Source organism: Thalassophryne amazonica, chromosome 6, assembly GCF_902500255.1.
Source record: "Thalassophryne amazonica chromosome 6, fThaAma1.1, whole genome shotgun sequence".
Classification (NCBI taxonomy): domain Eukaryota; kingdom Metazoa; phylum Chordata; class Actinopteri; order Batrachoidiformes; family Batrachoididae; genus Thalassophryne; species Thalassophryne amazonica.
Genome location: NC_047108.1, coordinates 117,015,254 through 117,040,915, shown reverse-complemented (window position 1 = coordinate 117,040,915; position 25,662 = coordinate 117,015,254). Strand labels below are relative to the sequence as shown.

The 25,662-nt window shown below is 41.3% G+C and overlaps 1 protein-coding gene across 1 annotated transcript; it reads left to right on the top strand.

The window, feature by feature from the left end:
- Positions 1-456: 456 nt before the first annotated feature.
- Positions 457-25,444, top strand: ttll9 (tubulin tyrosine ligase-like family, member 9). The gene is made up of 14 exons (XM_034171543.1): positions 457-465; positions 866-909; positions 8,552-8,635; positions 8,719-8,830; positions 13,801-13,974; positions 15,568-15,636; positions 15,735-15,840; positions 15,913-15,953; positions 16,028-16,115; positions 18,119-18,177; positions 18,292-18,488; positions 24,101-24,214; positions 25,022-25,146; positions 25,311-25,444. The coding sequence occupies exons 1-14, from the start codon at positions 457-459 to the stop codon at positions 25,385-25,387; spliced, it is 1,299 nt and encodes a 432-aa protein (XP_034027434.1). The 3' UTR covers positions 25,388-25,444.
- Positions 25,445-25,662: the final 218 nt, after the last annotated feature.

The following is a 25,662-nucleotide window of genomic DNA, read 5'->3' as shown; positions in this document are numbered from 1 at the left end:
GCTCTGAAGGAACAATAAGGGTATTGTTAAGCAAAAAGGCTATTTGATGTCGGTGGAACAAATCATTCTGTGCCATTTCCGGTTTGCAGCTTCGTCTACCATCAGTTTGTGGCTTTTTTTACGACAGTGTTGTCCGGTTTGTGGCTTTTTCTCCACTGGGGAGATTTTTTTTGTGTGTGTGTGTTTGTGCCTTCATCTACCATATGAGCGAGCTTCTCACTGCTGCGCCGCGCTTCGCTCATAATAATGACGTTTGAAAGTGACATTGCCACAATGTAATTCTGTTGCAAAATACTTAGTAAGTTTGAATTGGAATCAAATAATACTTGCCTATGTTGACATCTGTGTTTATGCACTGGGAAACTTCAGATTAAATTCGCTGTTCCACCTTGGCCCTCACTGAGGGGAGGTGGATCAGAACTACACGAACATGCCTTTAATCAACAGAATGACATCATGGCAATGGTAAACCTCAACCAGAATCCAACGTTGTATTTATGTTGCATGTTTGAGGCTGGGGTGGTGACCAAGTAGTTGGTGCGCTTGATTTCATTGTGGAAAGCTCCCAGTTCACATCCCACCCCTGCCACATTTCTCCATGTAATGTGGAAGAGCATTTGGCAGAGTAAAAGTAAGTCCCTTCTGCTGCTCTCTTGTTTGCACTCGGGGTCGCCACAGCAAATCCAAGGTGGATCTGCATGTTGAATTGGCGAAAACTTGCCAAATCAACATGCAGATCCACCTTGGAGAAAAAAGAAGGGAGCAGCTGAAGGGACTTACTACTTTGATGTTGTGTGTTTGCTGGGAATTGTAATTTTTTTTAATCCCATGAATACTGAATTGTTGGTATTCTTCTGTTCTGCAGACGGCTGGATACAAAGGGTCACATGACTGTGAAAAGAATGAGCGGTGAGTGGTGTTATTTTGGTTGTAATCTTACCATAAATGGCCGGTTGATTGGTACTGTCAGAAAACTCCTCCTTGGGATGGTGGAGCAGAAATCATCTTGATTGTCCAGAGGCCCATCGCCCATGAAAAGATGGTGTGGATCCAAAAAAGTTTGTTGTGTTTGATTCACACCTGTTTTTCCACAAAACTGACGAACTCAGTGACTGAATGCCACACTACTATTATTGTGAACACCCCCTTTTCTACTTTTTTTTTTACTAATAGCCCAATTTCATAGCCTTAAGAGTGTGCATATCACAAATGCTTGGTCTTGTTGGATTTGTGAGAATCTACTGAATCTACTGGTACCTTGTTTCCCATGTAACAATAAGAAATATACTCAAAACCTGGATTAATCTTTTTAGTCACATAGCACTACTATTATTCTGAACACTACTGTATAAGACTCTTAAATTATTATAAATATTTTCTTTCAGCTGCTTGTGAGAGTGACCGCACAGACATCTGTCTCCATCTCATCTTGTCTTCTGCATCTTTTTCTGCCACACCGGCCACCTGCATGCAATCTCTTGTCACGTAAAACCTCCTCTTTGGCCTCCCCGTTCAGCTCCTAACTAGTGGTTCCATCCTCAGCACCCTTCTCCACACAAAGTGCACCCAGAAAGTATTCATGGCATTATGTTACAGCCTTATTCCAAAATGGAGTAAATTATTTTTTTCCCCTCAAAATTCTCCTCACAACACCCCATAATGACAACATGAAAAAAGTTTTTTCTGATTTTTTTTTTTTACTTTGTTGATGCCCTTTGGACAGCAATTACATTCACAATATATATGAATTCATATGATATATGAATATATCATATGAATATGATGCGACAAGCTTGGTCCACCTATCTTGGAACAACTTTATCCATTCCTCTTTGCAGCACCTCTCAAGCTCCATCAGGTTGGATGGGGAGCGTCAGTGCACAGCCATTCTCAGATCTCTACGGAGATGTTCAATCAGATTCAGGTCTGGGCTCTAGCTGGGCCACTCAAGGACATTCACAGAGTTGTCCTGAAGCCACTCCTTTGATATCTTGGCTGTGTGTTTGGGGTCATTGTCCTGCTGAAAGATGAACCATTGCCCCAGTCTGAGGTCAAGAGAGCTCTGGAGCAGGTTTTCATCCAGGATGTCTCTGTACTTTGCTGCATTCATCTTTCCCTCAATCCTGACTAGTCTCCCAGTTCCTGCTGCTGAAAAATGTCCCCACAGCATGATGCTGCCAACACCATGCTTCACTGGTGCCTGGTGAAACATGATGCCTGGCATTCAAAAGAATTCATTCTTTGTCTCACCAGACCAGAGAATTTTGTCTCTCATGGTCTGAGAGTCCTTCTGGTGCCTTTTAGCAAACTCCAGGTGGGCTGCCATGTACCTTTTACTAAGAAGTGGCTTCTATCTGACCACTCAACCATATAGGCCCATTGATTTCTATTTAATCCACTAGCTGGCGGATGCAGCCCATGAGCTGTTTCCAAGCAGCCTTCATCTTGCTTAGCATTATTCGGCATTATTAGGCGTTAAATAGAAATCGGTGATGCGCTGACTTAAACTTGGGTTAAAGTGATCCGAAAATGCTGTTTTGTGCAGCGTTTGTTTGCAGCAACAAGCTAACACAGGAATGTGGAGTGAGCTTTGATAAGTGTGTATTATATGTAATATAAATGTTGTGGGGAAATGACTAAAATTGCTGAATAAAGGTTGAAAACTTATTTATTTTTTGTGTTCTGTAAAGTAGTGACTTCAGTTTTACTGCCTCAATGCTTTGTTGTGAGAAATATCGCACCATTCGTTTAGCAATTCAATTAGAATTGTCACTTGCATAAGTCTCAATTTATCCCTTTTTAATTGGACTCGGGTTTTTTCTTCATATCAGGTTTTCCATCCTGAGATATTCTGTAAGAGCAAATTCATAGAATGGAAATGTTTTTTCTCTGAATTTGGTGTGTCACATGACAGTCGCTTGTATATTCTACTAATATAAGAATTTCTCTCTGATATACTCCATATTTCAGTGTAGTGTTTTCATATTTCTTTCATCGTGGTCCAGAAATGATTGAATCATCTTACTTTCACCCTGGCTAGCATGGCTGTTTCATTGTATTTAGTCTATTTGAAATTTTGCTCTGTAAAAGCAGCACCACAGGTGGGTTAAGAGCAGTCTTTAATATTAATATCTTTAATATGATGCAAGCGTGTGATTATTTTCATCTTTAACTTAACTTCATAATGAAATTAATTAAGGATCAGACTGGTATCTCGTGTCGTGGCAGACATAGTGTGTTTGACAAACTGATGGTGTTATTTTTCTATCTTGATAAAGATAAAGACTTCAGTGGTTGAGACAGTATAAACAAAAGTCAGAATTCCAGGTGAACTCTTCACAACATCAGGACTGGGACTAACAAATTAATTCAAGTCTAATATATAAATAGTCTGATCCTCCTCTGTATTTGTTTTGGCAAATAGTGGCTGTACAAATGTGGGACTGAGTTTAAATAAATGTAACAGCACAGTAACACCACAGAAAATTCAGATTTATGGTGAAAATGTTGATCATGCCCATCGATTTCTATTTATGCCTGGTTGTTAGCAGTGGTGGGCACAGTTCCGATAATCCAATAACCGATAATTATCAAAGATAATGTTTTCATTATTGGATTATCTTTTCAGATAACTTTAAAAATCATTATCAGACTAATTATCCTCCAATAAATTTTTGTCCAATAATTAATGTGGTAAACAAAATTGAACAGCTACAAACACTTAGAAAATTTAAAATCAGTTGAGCACCTACCTCTTAAATGTTTTGTAGCAGATGTGTAGTTCTACCCTCTGCAAACAGAGGAGAGCTACTTCTAGAAGAAACCACTCTATCCTCTGCAGACAAAGGAGAAGTGGACACCAAAAAAAAAAAAAAAACTAATTTCTTTTAACCCGATACTGATACGCAGGCAATATCACCCAAGTCATCCAGAGGCTGTTGTGTGTTGGGGGGTGTGGCTGGACATTTTGGTGTTCTATTCTTTTCTTTGCTCTCCAGGTGGCATGAAAACTGATTTGTCTGTGGAGAAGGTGCTGGCTGAAGAGTCCTTCACCCTCATCAACATCATGTGCAGCACCTGTGAATAGTGCTCACGTGCAGCTTTAAAGACTTTCAGCTGAAGCAGATAATTGGATGGCGTTCTGCATTTAAGTCATGTGTGATTCAAGCAGAATTGCCAGGGAACTCGACCTTGTGATGTTCGTTTGTGAGACGCTGAGACCGCGCCTGGGTTTGACACATCGAGCCCGTGAAGGAGGAAGGGTGAGGGACACATGCTGTCAGCACACATCAGAGGTGATTAAGTATTTGACTAATTGTTGATAGTAACTTGGTATTTTGTTACGCAGTATATTTGAATTGTGATGAGAATTGTGCAGCTTGCTTCTCACTGCTGTGGCGTGCGGACAAGTGATCCTCCACCTGTTGTGAGAAGCTGCTCATTAAAATACAGACCTGAATGTGTTGCTGATAGTGTGTGTCTTTTGAAGGATATTAGTTGTAACTGCTGACTTACCTCACCCCTTCTATCCTTCGCAGAGAGTCGGTTTGTCGTGTCCACCTGGGGGGTATTTGGCGGTAGTGGTGAGTCCAGGAGCGCCGGGCTTCGATCCTTTTGGGCGCTGGAGAGCGTGCCAGCCTTCACTCCACCAGAAGGACGCTATTTCAGTTTTTACACTTTATTATGCACCAGCGGGTGAAATAAAGAAATTGTTTTTGTTATTGGAACCGCTTTCTGGTTATTTTTAGCGCTGGGTTCCGTCTGACACAGGTCCGCTTCTCAACCCGCGTCGACACATAACAGTGGCATACATTTTTAACTTATGGTTCAAATTTTAACCAAACTAATTTTGGACAAGTTATTCAATTTAACATCACATCTGAAGTTTCATAAAGTGAATATATCAGATATATGTTTTAGTTTTAAAGTAATGCGCTAATTTTTAAGGTTTTAGTGTGGACATGCTGTGTCCAGGTGCATTATAGGTTGGATAGGATAATCTCAGTACGTTCATGACATGAGAAATGCATTTGAGACATCTGATCAGGCTCCACGGACAACAGCATTAAACTCTAGTGCCTAAAACTCTCTCTGGGTTTATACGAGGTCTGTTAGAAAAGTATCCGACCTTTTTATTTTTTTCAAAAACCTGATGGATTTGAATCACGTGTGCTTGCATGAGCCAACCTTGAACCTTCGTGCGCATGCGTGATTTTTTTCACGCCTGTCGGTTGCGTCATTTGCTTGTAAGCAGCCTTTGTGTGAGGACATGTGCAGAGCGCTCAGATTTTCATTTCAAGGAAAATGGCGAAACGACTGGAGCAGCACGACTGCATCAAATTTTGCCACAAACTGGGCAATAGCCAGGTGGAAACCATTCGGATTATTCAGATGGGTTTCGGTGACAATCCTCTGGGCATCACACAAATTAAGGAGTGGTACAACCGGTTTAAAGACGTCCGCACAACGGTGGAGGGCGCGCCGCGGTCCGATCGGCATCAACACGCTGAAATGACCGGATCATTTCCAAAGTGAGCGCTGTGGTGATGTGGGACCGTCATGTGATTATCCGAGAAATTGCGGAAGAGGTGGACATCAGCACCCTTCGGCACATTCCACTGTGAAAGAAGATTTTGTTGAAGTCTCACAGGACATGTTGTAACATGCCCAGCTCGTCAACCATTCGGAAGATTCAGACGGCTTTCGGTGGCTTTTCAGTCGTGTGACTATCCGAGAAATTGTGGACAAGCTGGACATGTCAGGGCATGTTACAACATGTCCTGTGAGGCTTCATCTAACTCATTTAACTAACTTCATTTAACTCATTGAGGCACTCAATGAGTTAAAAGTAGTAGACACAGATTATCTGGAATTTTGTTTTGAAAGTTTTCAAGGTCTCTACTGCCATCTACTGTCCAGTAGTGTTCATGGCAGTATTCGCCCTGAAACTGGGCTGATATTTTCAGTCACTGTACTCGGTTCCAGCTCAAACTGTACCACAGAACCGCACGGTGTAAAAGTTCAGAGCGCACGATTTATGTTCTCACACACATTGTACATTCAAAAACCACACGTTGGACTCGTGTTTCCAGAAACAAAACGTAAACAGAAGCTTTTTTTTTTTCAAACTTAATTTACAAAAACTCTCGATGGGAGACATCAAAGTTAAAAAAAAAAAAAAAAAAAAAAACATTACAAGACAGGTCTGCGGTGTGTGCACAGGCACAGTGCGAGAGGTTGGACGCTTGCAGCGCTTCAGCATTGGGATACCTTCACAACGGCCAACCAGAATATCAAACAGGTTTGATTTTCATCTGACCATACGATCGGCGATCAGGAGGTGGTCGTGAGATGTTAAACGCAGCTATACTAAACGATGCAGGACGTGCGATTAACCTGAAACTCTGTGTGATCCAAAAAATTCTCGCACGAATGAAAAATCAGCTGAAAAAGGGCCAAAACTCGCACAGTGTAAACCCAGCTGAAGTACTGAACGTCTGGCACCAGTAGATCATGGCAGTGTTCTATTTATTTTTGACACCGGTTATATCAGACGGTTATCTAATTACAACTTTTTTTTTTTTGAAAATGCCTTTTTTTACAAATAAAAAATGGTATATTTTACAAAAGCACATTTATCTGGAAACACCAACACTCCTCACATTAGCGTGTTGGTTTACATAGAATGAATGAGTCAACCAATCAGTGTTAGCAAAGGCACATTTTACCCAGAATGCCATCTGTCTGTGTTTGTTACAAAATTTCAGAATTAGTGCATTATTCAACATTAAAAGATACGTTATATCTTAACTTTGCACAAATGACAGAATTGACATTAATGGAGTTATTCTATCAGTATTCATTTTATTTACACCAAACCATAAGTCAGCACTGCTTTATTTTCCAAGACCTCCACATGACAGGAGCGTTGTGATTGAGTAGAGAGTTGAGCTTTGTGGCTTCTCTCTGCTGCGTTTGTGCTGGAAGCCATGTAGTAAACAGGAGCTTCCAGCAGCGGGCAGGATGCTCAAAGACAGAAGTGCTGACTCATTGTTTGGGTCCGTCGTCGCCTTTGATGCTTACAGAAGCGATCGTGGTGTTAAAACTCAAAATCAGCTTGTTAGTAGTTGCAAGTGTACCAGAGACAATACGGGAATTTATCGGTTATCTGTAACTTCCGATACACTTTTGGCTGGTTTATTGTTTTAGCTTTATCAAAGATAACTTTTCAGTTATCTGATTATCTGTTATCGAAGTTAATTTTTTGGTTATCTGTGCCCACCACTGGTTGCTAGATGCTAACCAAGATGGCAGCCCCAGTCCTCCATCTAGTGAGTTGATAGAAATCAATGTATAGGCCTGATTGGTGGATTGCTGCAGAGATGGTTGTCCTTCTGGATGGTTCTCCTCTCTCCACAGAGGAATGCTGGCACTCTGACAGAGTGACCATCAGGTTGTTGGTCACCTCCCTGAATAAGGGCCTTCTCCCCTGATCACTCAGTTTAGACGGGCGTCCAGCTCTAGGAAGAGTCCTGGTGGATCCCACCTTCTTCCATTTACAGATGATGGAGGTCACTGTGCTCATTTTAACCTTCAAAGTAGCAGAAATGTTTCTGTACCCTTCCCCAGATTTGTGCATCGAACCAATCCTGTCTCGCAGGTCAACAGACAATTCCTTTGACTTCATGCTTGATTTGTGCTCTGATATACACTGTCAACTGTGGGATCTTATATGTAGACAGGTGTGTGTCTTTCCAAATCATGTCCAATCAACTGAATTTACCCCAGGTGGATTCCAGCTAAGGTGACAAAACATCTCAAGGATGATTAGTGGAAACAGGAGGCAGCTGAGCTCAGTTTTGAGCTTCATGGCAAAGACTGTGTGCATGATTTGTTAGTTGTTGTTGTTTGTTTTGTTTTTATATACTTGCAAAAAGCTCAAATAAAAACTTTTTTACATTGTCATTATGGGGTATTGTGTGTAGAATTTTGATTAAAAAAATGAATTTCATTATTTTGGAATAAGGCTGTAACATGAAAAAAATGTGGAAAAAGTGAAGTCCTGTGAATACTTTCCGGATGCACCGTGAATCTCGTGGCCCACCTTTGGTGTTCCTCTTATATGCTCTTTCCTAACTGGTCTATCTTCATAACCAAAGGAAAATAATAGCGTTTTAGCTCAAACATCCATCAGCCATCCAACATAGTTTACTCTTGCGGATAATCTTTTATAACAAATCATTCTTTTCCACCCACTCCATCTTGCCTGCACTGTGTTCATCTCTCCACGACATTCTCTATTACTTTATTTGTAGCTCCTGTTACCGCATTGGGAAACCTGTGGGTTCCTTCCCTGTGTGTGTCCTTCTGTGCGTGCATATAAATTGTTTAAATCTGTGGTGGGCCTGTGATATTGGCCAGTCCATGTCATCCCCTGCTCCTATAGTGTATCATGAGCTATCACAGGCTCCACCCTCCTGGATGAGTGGGTGTAGATAATGAACAAATGAATAGTGATATTTACTGATTGTAGATTTCGCTCCACGTTCAGTAGAAGTATTCGCTACAGATGCAGCCAGTTCCCCACTGTGCAGGAGGTGCTGCACCAAAGACCAGGCTGGGTGGATGTCAAAGAGTGAGTCAGCTACATGTGCATTATCAGCTTGGCTGTTATTGGCTGGCTTCTCTTATCTGCACGTTTCTCCATTGTTTCCACAGTGATGGAGATTGGGACTTCATCTGGTGTGACGTGGCCTGGCTCAGGGAGAATTACACAAATTCCTACATGGAGGGGCATGTAAGAATAAACCATTTTCCAAACCATTATGAGGTGAGACAAACGGCAGGCATGCATGCTGTGGGGTCATTCCAGGTCAACTGGAGCAAATTTCAGGAAGCTGGGAAGTCAAGTTATGGAGAATATCAACTAACCACTTTACACTGGTTTAATATGCACAAAATGTGCACATCAAATGTCAGGGTTGAAGGTTCGACCAGAACTGGAAGTAGTTTCAGTGAACACTAAACAGTTAATATTATAAAGGGGGAAAGGATTTCCTTCATTTTTATATCATCAAGAGTTTGAGTTTGAATCTGTTGCGCATTTGAAATCTACACACTCAAAAAAAAAAAAAGGATTTAATCAGCTTCATCTGCAGGCTTCAGACCTCACAGAAGAGTTTTACCAAAATCTAAATTGATCAAGTGCAGAGCAGCGGTGGATCCAGAGGTTTTTTGGTGATTGTGTGTGTGTGTGTGTGTGTGTGTGTGTGTGTGTGTGTGTGTGTGTGTGTGTGTGTGTGTGTGTGTGTGTGTGTGTGTGTGTGTGTGTGTGTGTGTGTGTGTGCGCGCGCTTGGGAGGGGGGGTTCTGATTCAGCACAAATAGGTATGGAATAACAACAGAATATTGTCACTGATATTTAAATATTTACTATTTTTATTCCACTAGTAAGCAACTCTTTCTATCATGAATACTAACATAAAAAAGTCAAATTTGCAAAGTAAAATATTAATTTTTATTGTGAACCGTATTTTTCATTACTCTGGACATGACAATAATATACAATGTGATATTTCTAGTGTTTGCAGCTGTTAACATTGAGTTAAGTCAGCAGACAGGCACAATTGGGCAATTCTACGGTAACGGAATTACAATCTGAGCTAATCTGTCATGGTTAGATGCCATATGTCCAGATTTTGCTGCTGTTGTAATTCCGTTACCATAGAATTGCCCAATTACAAAACAATCAGAAAGATTCTTAATCTGAGTGTTTTTCAACATATGCTAACTTGAAAATCCAAGTCTGCAAGCATGAGAAATGTCAAAATGTGTTACACCAATAAAACGATCAATCAGTGAACTCGGAACAAACAGTAAGTCCATTCGGATGTTCCCTTGTTTGCACTCAGGGTCGCCACTGCAAATCCAAGCTGCATCTGCATGTTGAATTGGCACAAGTTTTACGCCGGATGCCCTTCCTGACGCAACTCCACATTACATGGAGAAATGTGGCAGGGGTGGGATTTGAACCGGGAACCTTCTGCAGTGAAATCAAGTGCATTAACCACTTGGCCACCACCCCTGCAAACTCTGAACAGTCATGGAAAAAATTTGTTTAGATCAGAAAGTCCAGTCTCCTGGGTCCCCCCCCCCCTCCCCCACATCTGTTGATAACATCTTGAACAAGGTGAGATAGGTTCATGTTTGTTTTTTCAGGGGAAGATGATGATGAAGAAATTGTGGAAAACATGAGATTATCACATTTTAAAACTTTATTTTCTTCCTTTCTTTTTGTTTTTGTTCAAACCTTTTCCTTTCTTTATTTTCTTCTAATATTTTTTCTTCACATCTTTTTTTTTGGGGGGGGGGGGCGCTGGATGCATGCCTCCCCCATTCTCAGCGGCTTCATCCCTGACCCTGAATAACAGTAAATAATAGTAGTAGTAGTGGTAATAATAATAATAATAATGAAGACAAGAACACATTTTTCAATTATTTGGCCATTTAGTTAGAAAAGTTGCTTTTTTGTGCCATTTTGATGATGACTGATGTTTGATCAATCAATCAATCAATCAATTTTTTTTATATAGCGCCAAATCACAACAAACAGTTGCCCCAAGGCGCTTTATATTGTAAGGCAAGGCCATACAATAATTATGTAAAACCCCAACGGTCAAAACGACCCCCTGTGAGCAAGCACTTGGCTACAGTGGGAAGGAAAAACTCCCTTTTAACAGGAAGAAACCTCCAGCAGAACCAGGCTCAGGGAGGGGCAGTCTTCTGCTGGGACTGGTTGGGGCTGAGGGAGAGAACCAGGAAAAAGACATGCTGTGGAGGGGAGCAGAGATCGATCACTAATGATTAAATGCAGAGTGGTGCATACAGAGCAAAAAGAAAAAGAAACAGTGCATCATGGGAACCCCCCAGCAGTCTACGTCTATAGCAGCATAACTAAGGGATGGTTCAGGGTCACCTGATCCAGCCCTAACTATAAGCTTTAGCAAAAAGGAAAGTTTTAAGCCTAATCTTAAAGTAGAGAGGGTGTCTGTCTCCCTGATCTGAATTGGGAGCTGGTTCCACAGGAGAGGAGCCTGAAAGCTGAAGGCTCTGCCTCCCATTCTACTCTTACAAACCCTAGGAACTACAAGTAAGCCTGCAGTCTGAGAGCGAAGCGCTCTATTGGGGTAATATGGTACTACGAGGTCCCTAAGATAAGATGGGACCTGATTATTCAAAACCTTATAAGTAAGAAGAAGAATTTTAAATTCTATTCTAGAATTAACAGGAAGCCAATGAAGAGAGGCCAATATGGGTGAGATATGCTCTCTCCTTCTAGTCCCCGTCAGTACTCTAGCTGCAGCATTTTGAATTAACTGAAGGCTTTTTAGGGAACTTTTAGGACAACCTGATAATAATGAATTACAATAGTCCAGCCTAGAGGAAATAAATGCATGAATTAGTTTTTCAGCATCACTCTGAGACAAGACCTTTCTGATTTTAGAGATATTGCGTAAATGCAAAAAAGCAGTCCTACATATTTGTTTAATATGCACTTTGAATGACATATCCTGATCAAAAATGACTCCAAGATTTCTCACAGTATTACTAGAGGTCAGGGTAATGCCATCCAGAGTAAGGATCTGGTTAGACACCATGTTTCTAAGATTTGTGGGGCCAAGTACAATAACTTCAGTTTTATCTGAGTTTAAAAGCAGGAAATTAGAGGTCATCCATGTCTTTATGTCTGTAAGACAATCCTGCAGTTTAGCTAATTGGTGTGTGTCCTCTGGCTTCATGGATAGATAAAGCTGGGTATCATCTGCGTAACAATGAAAATTTAAGCAATACCGTCTAATAATACTGCCTAAGGGAAGCATGTATAAAGTGAATAAAATTGGTCCTAGCACAGAACCTTGTGGAACTCCATAATTAACTTTAGTCTGTGAAGAAGATTCCCCATTTACATGAACAAATTGTAATCTATTAGACAAATATGATTCAAACCACCGCAGCGCAGTGCCTTTAATACCTATGGCATGCTCTAATCTCTGTAATAAAATTTTATGGTCAACAGTATCAAAAGCAGCACTGAGATCTAACAGAACAAGCACAGAGATGAGTCCACTGTCCGAGGCCATAAGAAGATCATTTGTAACCTTCACTAATGCTGTTTCTGTACTATGATGAATTCTAAAACCTGACTGAAACTCTTCAAATAGACCATTCCTCTGCAGATGATCAGTTAGCTGTTTTACAACTACCCTTTCAAGAATTTTTGAGAGAAAAGGAAGGTTGGAGATTGGCCTATAATTAGCTAAGATAGCTGGGTCAAGTGATGGCTTTTTAAGTAATGGTTTAATTACTGCCACCTTAAAAGCCTGTGGTACATAGCCAACTAACAAAGATAGATTGATCATATTTAAGATCGAAGCATTAAATAATGGTAGGGCTTCCTTGAGCAGCCTGGTAGGAATGGGGTCTAATAAACATGTTGATGGTTTGGATGAAGTAACTAATGAGAATAACTCAGACAGAACAATCGGAGAGAAAGAGTCTAACCAAATACCGGCATCACTGAAAGCAGCCAAAGATAACGATACGTCTTTGGGATGGTTATGAGTAATTTTTTCTCTAATAGTTAAAATTTTGTTAGCAAAGAAAGTCATGAAGTCATTACTAGTTAAAGTTAATGGAATACTCAGCTCAATAGAGCTCTGACTCTTTGTCAGCCTGGCTACAGTGCTGAAAAGAAACCTGGGGTTGTTCTTATTTTCTTCAATTAGTGATGAGTAGAAAGATGTCCTAGCTTTACGAAGGGCTTTTTTATAGAGCAACAGACTCTTTTTCCAGGCTAAGTGAAGATCTTCTAAATTAGTGAGACGCCATTTCCTCTCCAACTTACGGGTTATCTGCTTTAAGCTACGAGTTTGTGAGTTATACCACGGAGTCAGACACTTCTGATTTAAAGCTCTCTTTTTCAGAGGAGCTACAGCATCCAAAGTTGTCTTCAATGAGGATGTAAAACTATTGACGAGATACTCTATCTCCCTTACAGAATTTAGGTAGCTACTCTGCACTGTGTTGGTATATGGCATTAGAGAACATAAAGAAGGAATCATATCCTTAAACCTAGTTACAGCGCTTTCTGAAAGACTTCTAGTGTAATGAAACTTATTCCCCACTGCTGGGTAGTCCATCAGAGTAAATGTAAATGTTATTAAGAAATGATCAGACAGAAGGGAGTTATCAGGGAATACTGTTAAGTCTTCTATTTCCATACCATAAGTCAGAACAAGATCTAAGATATGATTAAAGTGGTGGGTGGACTCATTTACTTTTTGAGCAAAGCCAATAGAGTCTAATAATAGATTAAATGCAGTGTTGAGGCTGTCATTCTCAGCATCTGTGTGGATGTTAAAATCGCCCACTGTTTGATGTACAGATTCAGTAAATATGCAAACTTTCATTCAATCACCGTCTGTAGTTTCTGTTTTGGTATCTTTGTTTCGAGGCAGCTGGATGGCAAAGACAACTTGCAAACAACTTGCAAAATGTCACTGAAACCTAAATCTCAGTGAATCATATCAGCAAATTTTAGACAGACACCTAGAATTTTGGCAACCACTGTTGTCATACTGCAGTATAACTTTCTTCCAGAGTTATTGAAGGGTGTTGATTTCCTGCCTGTATAGTCCTCATGACATGGAATGACCCTACGATCATATAAACTCATTTATTATTCTGTATATAAGTGTAAGTCTAAATCCATTTTTCTGCCTCTCTGTATTTGATGTTGCAGCTGACTCGCAAAGACAAGATGGTTAAAAATCTTAAGAGGTTTCAAAAAAGCCTACAAAAGGAGGAAGCATCCAAGTGTGATTTTTTCCCGTGCACATTTTCACTCCCCAGTGAGTATAAGCTCTTCGTAGAGGAGTTTAAACGAAACCCTGGCAGCATCTGGATCATGAAACCGGTAAGTTTAACTACAGTGATTTCAGATTAAAGAAGAACACTCAATACTGCTGACAGGTGTACAAATATTTCTGCCGCTGAACACAGAATACAGAAATTAAAATCAAATCATAAATATGTGCTCAAAGTGAGGCCTTTTAGTTTTTATTGAAGGTTACCCCATTGGGCAGTTGGTCTTCTCAGCTGTTTACTTATCAGATGTGAGTTCACATTAAGAAGATAAAAGATCTTGAGCAAAATTCAAGTGACATTGATGTCTCTGGGTCCTCAACTTGTGAGATTGAGAGACGTTTCTGCAGAGAGTCCTTGGACAGAAGTATTTAGTGATACCAATACCTTTGCAGTAGAATGAGGTTCCAGGTCTTTCGGCTCCTGATGCTTCCTGTCTCTCTGTTTGGTTGAGAGGGTTTGATGCTAATTAGCCACCTGAGGTGATGATGGGATGTTCTTGGTACATGGTCTTTTAAGAGGATTCTTGGGTCCTGTTGGAAGGACTTAATGTCAAACAAACATGTACTTTGGGAGACTCAGATGAGATGTACAACTGGCATTGTGAAGGAACATCATGTAAGACATTATGGCCAGGTGGCACACTTCTCTTCTCATGATCCAAGATTCAGGTGCCTCACTGTTGAGGACCCTAACAACTGGAAAAGTACAACGGGCTGCCTATCATTCACCTGCAAACAGCAGACACATGGCAACCTTCTTGCAGTGGGTATTGACCGGTGTCGCAGACCGAACGGTCCGCCCCTAAAAATCGGTCCGCCTTTTACATCTGCGCATGCGTCATTTCGGACCACAGTAGCACGTCTGAGACAGAGTCTGTTCACCCAAAGCAATCAAATGGATTAATGGGATTATTAACCATCAGATGATAAAGGTAAACCATCTTAAATCATTCTAAAGTCAGTTTTAGGCAGAATGAGGCCATTTTAAGCAGAAACGAGGCGAAATTCCGTGACGCTTTGAAATGTCAGACACGCAGTGAACGCATCAGCTAGCATCTCGTTTAGCTGCGGTGCTCTGATCGCTTCCGCCACCTTTTATAATGAAATAATGCTGAATTTATGTGGAAATGATTGTTGTACTAAAGTTTCAGATATCTGTCGCTGAGATAGATGATGACTGGAGGCAGTTTGAAGCAGAAACGAGGTGTTAATCTGTGAACCGCATCATCGGGGGGGCTGATTTTTAAAGGAACCGTTTGGTCTGTGGCACCAGCATTTTGCCTGGACAGTTGCCATCCAAGAACTAAAGTGGTTCCATAGGGTAGGGGGTGCAGCAACGTGCAGTACCAGCACATGCTCCCAGACCAGGTCTGACATTCACCACACCACCTTAAACCTAACCGTCTGCCCAGGGGGTACCTACTGTATTGTGTATGAAGTATCTACTATGTATTCTTAATGAGTTATTGTGTTCACAATAATGCGGCCACGTGCAGAAAGACCAGTGGAAACATCACAGTCTAATGTCTCACATACTGTGCACACATTCACAGAACAGAAATCGGTTCTGGACTTTTAATGTGATTTTGTATCAAATGCACATTTATACTGTATCTTCAAAGTTAACTGGGATGTTTATTTAGGTCGCAAAATCTCAAGGCAAAGGAATTTTCCTCTTCAGGAAACTGAAGGACATCATGGATTGGAAGAAGGTAATTTACACAGATTTCATCAAGGAATCAAGTACAACCTGAAATGAGTAAATCACAGAGGGAAAAAAAACAACAAACAACCACGGACACATTTTCAGAGTAATGGCGTGCGTGCACAGGATGCCCCGTGCTCAGAGGAACACAGGGATCAGGTGGAAAGCTACGTGACTCAGCGCTACATCGAGGAGCCATACCTAATTAATGGTAAGTACGTTTGTAATTTGGAAGCAGGAGCAGGCAGATTAATGCTTTGATTTATGTTCTTCTTCCACACAGGCAGAAAATTTGACCTGAGAGTCTACGTGCTGGTAACATCAGTACGTGCAGAACTTTTTAAGTGTTACTTGTATACCATGCACACATTTATCTATGTGTGTTTTTTGTGTTTCAGTTTTGTCCTTTAAAGGCTTGGCTCTATCGCGACGGCTTTGCTCGCTTCTCGAGCACCCGCTTCTCCCTGAGCATTATAGATGACAAGTGTATCCTTTTCCCAGGCAGAGCAGGTGGTTTTGTGGGGTAGGAGGTGGACTACAAGTATGTAGACTGGATTTCGATTCCAGGTGTGTGCTTCAGGTAGTCTGTATGTGTCCTTGGATGAGACATTTCATCTGCTTGGTCTCAATCCACCCAGCTGTAAATGGGTACCAGCCTCGGCTCTGATTTGCACCAAATGTGGCGCACGTTGCATTTAGATGAGTTCAGTAATCACACAGGCGAAGCCAAAGTTCAAACTTTTACATTCCATTTTAGCCCAAAGGTGGTACAGATGTCTTGTAGATTTGCCCAGGGGTTGTCAGATTAGCCAAAGGTCAGTCAATTGGGTCAAGGTCATGTCTGTCTGTTTGTTGCTGTACTCCTTCCAGGTGCTTTGGCTGGTTTCTGCCCAGCTTGACATGTGGATGAATGTTGACCCTGAAATTGTCCTTATACGAGGTCTGTCAATAAAGTAACGGTCCTTTTTATTTTTTCAAAAGCTATATGTTTTTACGTCAGACATATTTAAACCCTCGTGCGAATGCGTGAGTTTTTCCACACCTGTCGGTGACGTTTCGGCGTGTCAGAGGACAAGTTTGGACATGTCTATCTCGGCTTTCAATGCTTACCAGTCCAGTAAGTATCAGTGAAATTGTGGAGAGCTGGACATGTCCAAACTTGTCCTTTATCACTTCGAAACAGCGGTGTTCCTTTGTCTCGCTTCATCAGCGAATCGGTTGTGATGCGCGAAGCCTCCGCGCGGCTTTCCATGACAAAATCTCTTGTTAAAAGTGAAATCTGCCAGAAAATGGCTGATGTCCAGCTCTTGTGATAACCAGAGAAAGAGCACACGACGGTCTCGTATCCACAGAGCCATCCATTTAGAAATGGTCCGGTGGCTTGTGCCGCGTCGTCGTGGCTTGTGCAGCGTCGTCGCAGCTCGGAGCGCGGCGCGCCTAGCGTCCTTAAAGGGGTCCTTAAAGCTGTAGCAACAGACCTTTATTCTGTGTGAAGCCCGTAAAAATTTCACCGAAAGCCAGATAAATTTTTCGAATTTTTCGGGTCATTTTCAAGGAAATTGATTTTCAACCGAGTTTGGACCAAAGTTAGCAGACGCATTTAGCTAGATTCTAGAATGCCCCTGGCAAAGTCAACCAAAGCTCACTCGTTTGGGTGACAGTCAAGATCATTTCAGTCAAAAATCAGTTTTCCACCAGCAGTCATTTATGTTGACTACATTATTTTAACGCTGCCGTATATTTACCCTACTTATCGGGAGCACAGAGCTCTACACACCATGGTTGTTGGGCTACCAGTATGTAGATTTGGGTTTGATTCCTGGTTACACTACCGGTCTGTGCACGTGATACTTCATCTGCATTGTTCCTGTCCACCCCACTGCCAGTGGATGCCAGCCTTAGCTGGAGAAGTAACCTGTGTTGGACCGGTATCTTGTCCAGTACAGGTTACTTCATGCTGCAGATTTTCAGGATAAACACCAGTGGGCCTTAGGACATAGGACGTCCAGTGTAGGACATACTGCCATAGTGTTTAATATCTTCATGCCCACATGTACTGTTGCCTTAAAAGCTCAGTTCTTTCCAGTCTGAACAGAATCAGGATCTGGTCCTCGTACTAACGGGCAGCACGGTGGCTTAGTGGTTAGCATTGTTACAGCAAGAAGGTCATGGGATCGATTCCCTCTTGTGGCCTTTCTGTGTGGAGTTTGCATGTTTTCCCCAAGTTTGCGTGGGTTTCCTCCTGATGCTCCGGCTTCCTCCCAGATCCAAAGACTTGCAGGTTAGGTGGAATGGAAACGATATAATTGTCCAGGTCTCCCTTGTAAAAGAGATCTTGATCTCAGTGGGATGAACCTGGATAAATAAAGGTTAAACGAAAGAAAAATAATTCACTAATCCCTGTAACGGGGTGGTACTGTGCTCAAGACCTAGTGCAGTGGAAAGGCAGCTGTTAACATTCCTCATTTATCCTTAGATCCTGTGTTCAGATGTGCATCTCACTAATGTGGCTGTTCAAAAAACAGCACCTGACTACGACCCTGAAAAGGTGTGTCACTAAAGAATCTCAAAGTTTACATTATGTCCTTTTGTTAAATGTCTTTAATCAATTCAGTCCTGTCTTTATCTTTATTATTGTATTACTTTGTCTGTGTCTAAACAGGGATGTAAGTGGCAACTGCAGCAACTTCGAAGATACCTGACTGCAAAACATACAAGAGAAGTGGTGGAAGCTCTGTTTACAGAAATGGACAACATTTTTATACGCAGTTTGCAGAGTGTACAGAAGGTTATCATATGTGACAAGCATTGCTTTGAGTTGTATGGATATGACATTCTGCTGGATCAGAACCTCAAACCGTAAGACATAACACCATATCCACAACTGCACACACTCATGTGACAGCACACAGTGCATGGTCAAATACTGTATTTTCTAGACTATGTGTCATGCTTTTTTGCTTGTTTGGCTAATCTTGCATGTTATATTTCAAAGTGACTTAGTGTAAATAAAAATACTGCATTATCATCTACAACCATAAGATGGCACCATCTACACATGTGATAAGTTGTTCCTGTGTACTGTTCTAAATGAGGTACTGTCTAATCTGCACACCCGAACAGAAGGTCAAATCAAATCAAATCAATTTTATTTATATAGCGCCAAATCACAACAAACAGTTGTCCCAAGGCGCTTTATATTGCAAGGCAAAAGCCATACAATAATTACAGAAAAACCCCAACGGTCAAAACGACCCCCTGTGAGCAAGCACTTGGTGACAGTGGGAAGGAAAAACTCCCTTTTAACAGGAAGAAACCTCCAGCAGAACCAGGCTCAGGGAGGGGCAGTCTTCTGCTGGGACTGGTTGGGGCTTAGGGGAGAGAATCAGGAAAAAGACATGCTGTGGAAGAGAGCAGAGATCAATCACTAATGATTAAATGCAGAGTGGTGCATACAGAGCAAAAAGAGAAAGAAACACTCAGTGCATCATAGGAACCCCCCAGCAGTCTAAGTCTATAGCAGCATAACTAAGGGATGGTTCAGGGTCACCTGATCCAGCCCTAACTGTAAGCTTTAGCAAAAAGGAAAGTTTTAAGCCTAATCTTAAAAGTAGAGAGGGTGTCTGTCTCCCTGATCCGAATTGGGAGCTGGTTCCACAGGAGAGGAGCCTGAAAGCTGAAGGCTCTGCCTCCCATTCTACTCTTAAAAACCCTAGGAACTACAAGTAAGCCTGCAGTCTGAGAGCGAAGTGCTCTATTGGGGTGATATGGTACTATGAGGTCCCTAAGATAAGATGGGAACTGATTATTCAAAACCTTATAAGTAAGAATAAGAATTTTAAATTCTATTCTAGAATTAACAGGAAGCCAATGAAGAGAGGCCAATATGGGTGAAATATGCTCTCTCCTTCTAGTCCCCGTCAGTACTCTAGCTGCAGCATTTTGAATTAACTGAAGGCTTTTCAGGGAACTTTTAGGACAACCTGTTAATAATGAATTACAATAGTCTAGCCTAGAGGAAATAAATGCATGAATTAGTTTTTCAGCATCACTCTGAGACAAGACCTTTCTAATTTTAGAGATATTGCGCAAATGCAAAAAAGCAGTCCTACATATTTGCTTAATATGCGCATTGAAGGACATATCCTGATCAAAAATGACTCCAAGATTTCTCACAGTATTACTAGAGGTCAGGGTAATGCCATCCAGAGTAAGGATCTGGTTAGACACCATGTTTCTAAGATTTGTAGGGCCAAGTACAATAACTTCAGTTTTATCTGAATTTAAAAGCAGGAAATTAGAGGTCATCCATGTCTTTATGTCTGTAAGACATTCCTGCAGTTTAACTAATTGGTGTGTGTCCTCTGGCTTCATGGATAGATAAAGCTGGGTATCATCTGCGTAACAATGAAAATTTAAGCAATGCTTTCTAATAATACTGCCTAAGGGAAACATGTATAAAGTGAATAAAATTGGTCCTAGCACAGAACCTTGTGGAACTCCATAATTAACCTTAGTCTGTGAAGAAGACTTCCCATTTACATGAACAAATTGTAATCTATTAGATAAATATGATTCAAACCACCGCAGCGCAGTGCCTTTAATACCTATGGCATGCTCTAATCTCTGTAATAAAATTTTATGGTCAACAGTATCAAAAGCAGCACTCAGGTCTAACAGGGCAAGCACAGAGATGAGTCCACTGTCTGAAGCCATAAGAAGATCATTTGTAACCTTCACTAATGCTGTTTCTGTACTATGATGAATTCTAAAACCTGACTGAAACTCTTCAAATAGACCATTCCTCTGCAGATGATCAGTTAGCTGTTTTACAACTACCCTTTCAAGAATTTTTGAGAGAAAAGGAAGGTTGGAGATTGGCCTATAATTAGCTAAGATAGCTGGGTCAAGTAATGGCTTTTTAAGTAATGGTTTAATTACTGCCACCTTAAAAGCCTGTGGTACATAGCCAACTAATAAAGATAGATTGATCATATTTAAGATCGAAGCATTAATTAATGGTAGGGCTTCCTTGAGCAGCCTGGTAGGAATGGGGTCTAATAGACATGTTGATGGTTTGGAGGAAGTAACTAATGAAAACAACTCAGACAGAACAATCGGCGAGAAAGAGTCTAACCAAATACCAGCATTACTTAAAGCAGCCAAAGATAACGATATGTCTTTGGGATGGTTATGAGTATTTTTTCTCTAATAGTTAAAATTTTATTAGCAAAGAAAGTCATGAAGTCATTACTAGTTAAAGTTAAAGGAATACTCGGCTCAATAGAGCTCTGACTCTTTGTCAGCCTGGCTACAGTGCTGAAAAGAAACCTGGGGTTGTTCTTATTTTCTTCAATTAGTGATGAGTAGTAAGATGTCCTAGCTTTAGAGAGGGCTTTTTTATAGAACAACAGACTCTTTTTTATCTAAGATCTAAATTAGTGAGACGCCATTTCCTCTTCAACTTACGGGTTATCTGCTTTAAGCTGTGAGTTTGTGAGTTATACCACGGAGTCAGGCACTTCTGATTTAAGGCTCTCTTTTTCAGAGGAGCTACAGCATCCAAAGTTGTGCTCAGTGAGGATGTAAAACTATTGATGAGATAATCTATCTCATTCACAGAGTTTAGGTAGCTACTCTGCACTGTGTTGGTATATGGCATTGGAGAACATAACAAAGAAGGAATCATATCCTTAAACCTAGTTACAGCGCTTTCCGAAAGACTTCTACTGTAATGAAACTTATTCCCCACTGCTGGGTAGTCCATTAAAGTAAATGTAAATGTTATTAAGAAATGATCAGACAGAAGGGGGTTTTCAGGGAATACTGTTAAGTCTTCAATTTCCATACCATAAGTCAGAACAAGATCTAAAGTATGATTAAAGTGGTGGGTGGACTCATTTACATTTTGAGCAAAGCCAATTGAGTCTAATAATAGATTAAATGCAGTGTTGAGGCTGTCATTCTCAGCATCTATGTGGATGTTAAAATCGCCCACTATAATGATCTTATCTGAGCTAAGCACTAAGTCAGACAAAAGGTCTGAAAATTCACAGAGAAACTCACAGTAATGACCAGTGGATGATAGATAACAACAAATAAAACTGTTTTTTGGGACGTCCAATTTGGATGGACAAGACTAAGAGTCAAGCTTTCAAATGAATTAAAGCTCTGTCTGGGTTTTTGATTATAAAATAAGCTGGAGTGGAAGATTGCTGCTAATCCTCCCCCTTGGCCTGTGCTACGAGCATTCTGACAGTTAGTGTGACTCGGGGGTGTTGACTCATTTAAACTAACATATTCATCCTGCTGTAACCAGGTTTCTGTAAGGCAGAATAAATCAATATGTTGATCAATTATTATATCATTTACTAACAGGGACTCAGAAGAGAGAGACCTAATGTTTAATAGACCACATTTAACTGTTTTAGTCTGTGGTGCAGTTGAAGGTGCTGTATTATTTTTTCCTTTTGAATTTTTATGCTTAAATAGATTTTTACTGGTTGTTGGTGGTCTGGGAGCAGGCACCATCTCAGAGTCAGAGTCCGACATTGTTTTTGAAAAGTTACATACCGATTCAATGTTAATTTTTGTGACCTCCGATTGGCGTAACCGGGTGTCATTACTACCGACGTGAATTACAATCTTACCAAATTTACGCTTAGCCTTAGCCAGCAGTTTCAAATTTCCTTCAATGTCACCTGCTCTGGCCCCCAGAAGACATTTGACTATGGTTGCTGGTCTCGCTAACTTGACATTTCTCAAAACAGAGTCGCCAATAACAAGAGTTTGTTCCTCGGCGGGTGTGTCGCCGAGTGGGGAAAAACGGTTAGAGATGTGAACGGGTTGGTGGTGTACAGGGGGCTTCTGTTTAGGACTACGCTTCCTCCTCACAGTCACCCAGCCGGCCTGCTTTCCCGGCTGCTCGGGATCTGCTGGGGGACAGCTAACGGGGGCTAAGCTACCTTGGTCCACACCAACTACAGGGGCCTGGCTAGCTGTAGGATTTTCCAAGGTATGGAGCCGAGTCTCCAATTCGCCCAGCCTGGCCTCTAAATCTACGAATAAGCTACACTTACACTTACAAGTACCGTTACTGCTAAAGGAGGCCGAGGAATAACTAAACATTTCACACCCAGAGCAGAAAAGTGCGAGAGAAACAGGAGAAGCTGCCATGCTAAACCGGCAAGAGCTAGTAGCTGCGCTAAGCTAGCGGATTCCTAAAAACACACAAAGTGAATAATGTGTAAATAATTTAGAGGTGATTCAGCAGAGGGAGTGCTTTAGTTAAGGCACGTGAAGATTACACTGTGACACTGTGAAACAAATCGTTATCTAGATCAATCTAACTACGCAGATTAAACAGCTAACAGATACAGATCAGGGAGACAGACACCCTCTCTACTTTTAAGATTAGGCTTAAAACTTTCCTTTTTGCTAAAGCTTATAGTTAGGGCTGGATCAGGTGACCCTGAACCATCCCTTAGTTATGCTGCTATAGACGTAGACTGCTGGGGGGTTCCCATGATGCACCGTTTCTTTCTCTTTTTGCGCTGTATGCACCACTCTGCATTTAATCATTAGTGATCGATCTCTGCTCCCCTCCACAGCATGTCTTTTTCCTGGTTCTCTCCCTCAGCCCCAACCAGTCCCAGCAGAGGACTGCCCCTCCCTGGGCCTGGTTCTGCTGGAGGTTTCTTCCTGTTAAAAGGGAGTTTTTCCTTCCCACTGTAGCCAAGTGCTTGCTCACAGGGGGTCGTTTTGACCGTTGGGGTTTTACATAATTATTGTATGGCCTTGCCTTACAATATGGGGCGCCTTGGGGCAGCTGTTTGTTGTGATTTGGCGCTATATAAAAAAAAAATTGATTGATTGATTGATACAGCAAAGCACCGCTGTGCTCCGGAACAGGAAGTGATACAATACCGCAGTGAGAGCCAACCACCAGTAGACGCAAGGTGGTGGTAATATATCATTAAACTGGATGCCCAACCATCATAAACAAAAAGATCTGAATGAAGAGGACAGTTATCATTAGAGCACTAGTGAAATGAATAAATCATGCTCTCAAACTGAAAGACGGTGCTCTTGAATAAAGATACTACTCAGCGCTCCACTTGTTTGCACATTGTGGAACAGCCAGAATAGCAATGAGTAACACCAAGTGGTAAGCGTGAGCTCTGCCAAATGAAGCCACCCGGAAGAAGGAAAACGTTGAATTTCCTTGACTGGCCACTTGAGGGTGACTGAAAAAAATGTCAGTTTTCTGATGGGATCACTGGCAACTGATTTTTTTTTTTGGGCGGGGGGGCTGCAGCTTCATCAAAACACCAACTTCAAGCCGACTAAGCTGACCAGAACATCATTCAATAAATCAGCTGCTGCTGGTCTTCAGAATGCACAGGGGAAAAAATAATCAACGACAACAAAAAACCATTTGTTAAAATTGCTCTCACTCCATCTGTTTGCAGCTGGTTAATTGAAGTGAACGCCTCTCCATCACACATGCCCAGTAGTCAAGAGGATTTTGAGATGAAGTGCCGACTTCTGGATGACACTCTGAATGTTGTTGACATGGAGGGGAGGTAAAGGCCCCGTACTTTGTATATGATTATTATTATTACACGCTGTGAGAGTATGAAGGACACATGGGAGTGGCCATGCTTTATTCCACTGCCTGCCATGCGCTCTGCGCTGTGTATATAAAATAATTATTTCATAGCGGATTAATCATTTTCTCTGCAAGTTGTCTGTTGAAAATGGCTCTAATCGCTTCCTGAATCACAGAGGATCGCTCCAGCAGTGGCATTCACGTGCGTGCTGAATGAGCTGGAGAAAGCATTTGGAGCCATCTAAAAAGTTAATTATTTGTCATGTTTACATTTTCATGGCTTGGTAAAACAGTTGCATGTTCTTTCCTTCTTGTATGCAGCTGTTAAAGTATGTTTATGATAGATTTAACATATCGTTATAATCCTTCAGACGAGCTGCGCTCTGATGCGATCCGCTGACCATGTGCTCTGTTCACTTCTTTACTCCACTTGACAAGCTGCACGTCCTGTTGGCGAGCAGATCGCGCCACGTAGCGCGATGTTTATGCGTGAAAGATTTTTTTGAACATTTCAAAATTCTCTTTGTGCAATTGCACGCGCCGGCGCCCCTCTCACATTCAGTCTACACCCGTTAAAAATGAGTTTACTCTCCTGCACAACACAGGGTGTGCAAGTGTGTAAATCAAAGTCATGCAAGTGTCAGTGCACCTTAAGACCTTGTCCTAATTACAAGAAAGAATTTACCTCCATTGTCATGTAAAAGTCGCACAGCTGAGACAATGAACATGTCTTTTTTCTGAGATGTTCGAGCTTTATCCTAAATTTGCTCCATCTCGTTAGGCTCACTGGGAAGGAGAAGAGAGTAGGAGGCTATGACCTCATGTGGAACAATGGGCCTGTCTACAGAGAGGACATCAATGCAGACACGCGTGGAAGTTCATTTGTTACAGTCAACACACATTTAGGTATTTTGACTGTGCTACTTTTAATGCAAAAAATGTTTCAAATGTTTGTTTTTAACAATTGACTTATAAATACATAAAAGTCAATAAGCATTTGTGACTATAATTTGAGCATGTGTGATGCTGTTGCATTGGAAAATACCGTAATTTACACTTTGTTGTTGCAGGGTGTCTCAATGACAGGGAGAAGCAACTTTGTCAGCAGCAACTTCTGAAACCATTTCCAGGGCAGAAGCGGCCATGAGCGCAGATTTAAGTTTTCTATCCCGTCACTATGGTGTATGACTTCACTTTATCTTTGTTACTTATATATCAGAGGCGATTGCTCTAAGACTGCAAGGGAAGCTCAGCTTCCCTTAAAATGTCAAAAAATAAGTGATTAAATATATACTGTTGTGTGTACGTCATTGACTACAACGCGCTCAACTTTTGTTCAGAATCAGCTTCTTATCACTGGTAACGACGCGGCTTTCCTCTCACTCAAACCCACAGCTTCACAGTGCTTTAAACAGTGTGGAC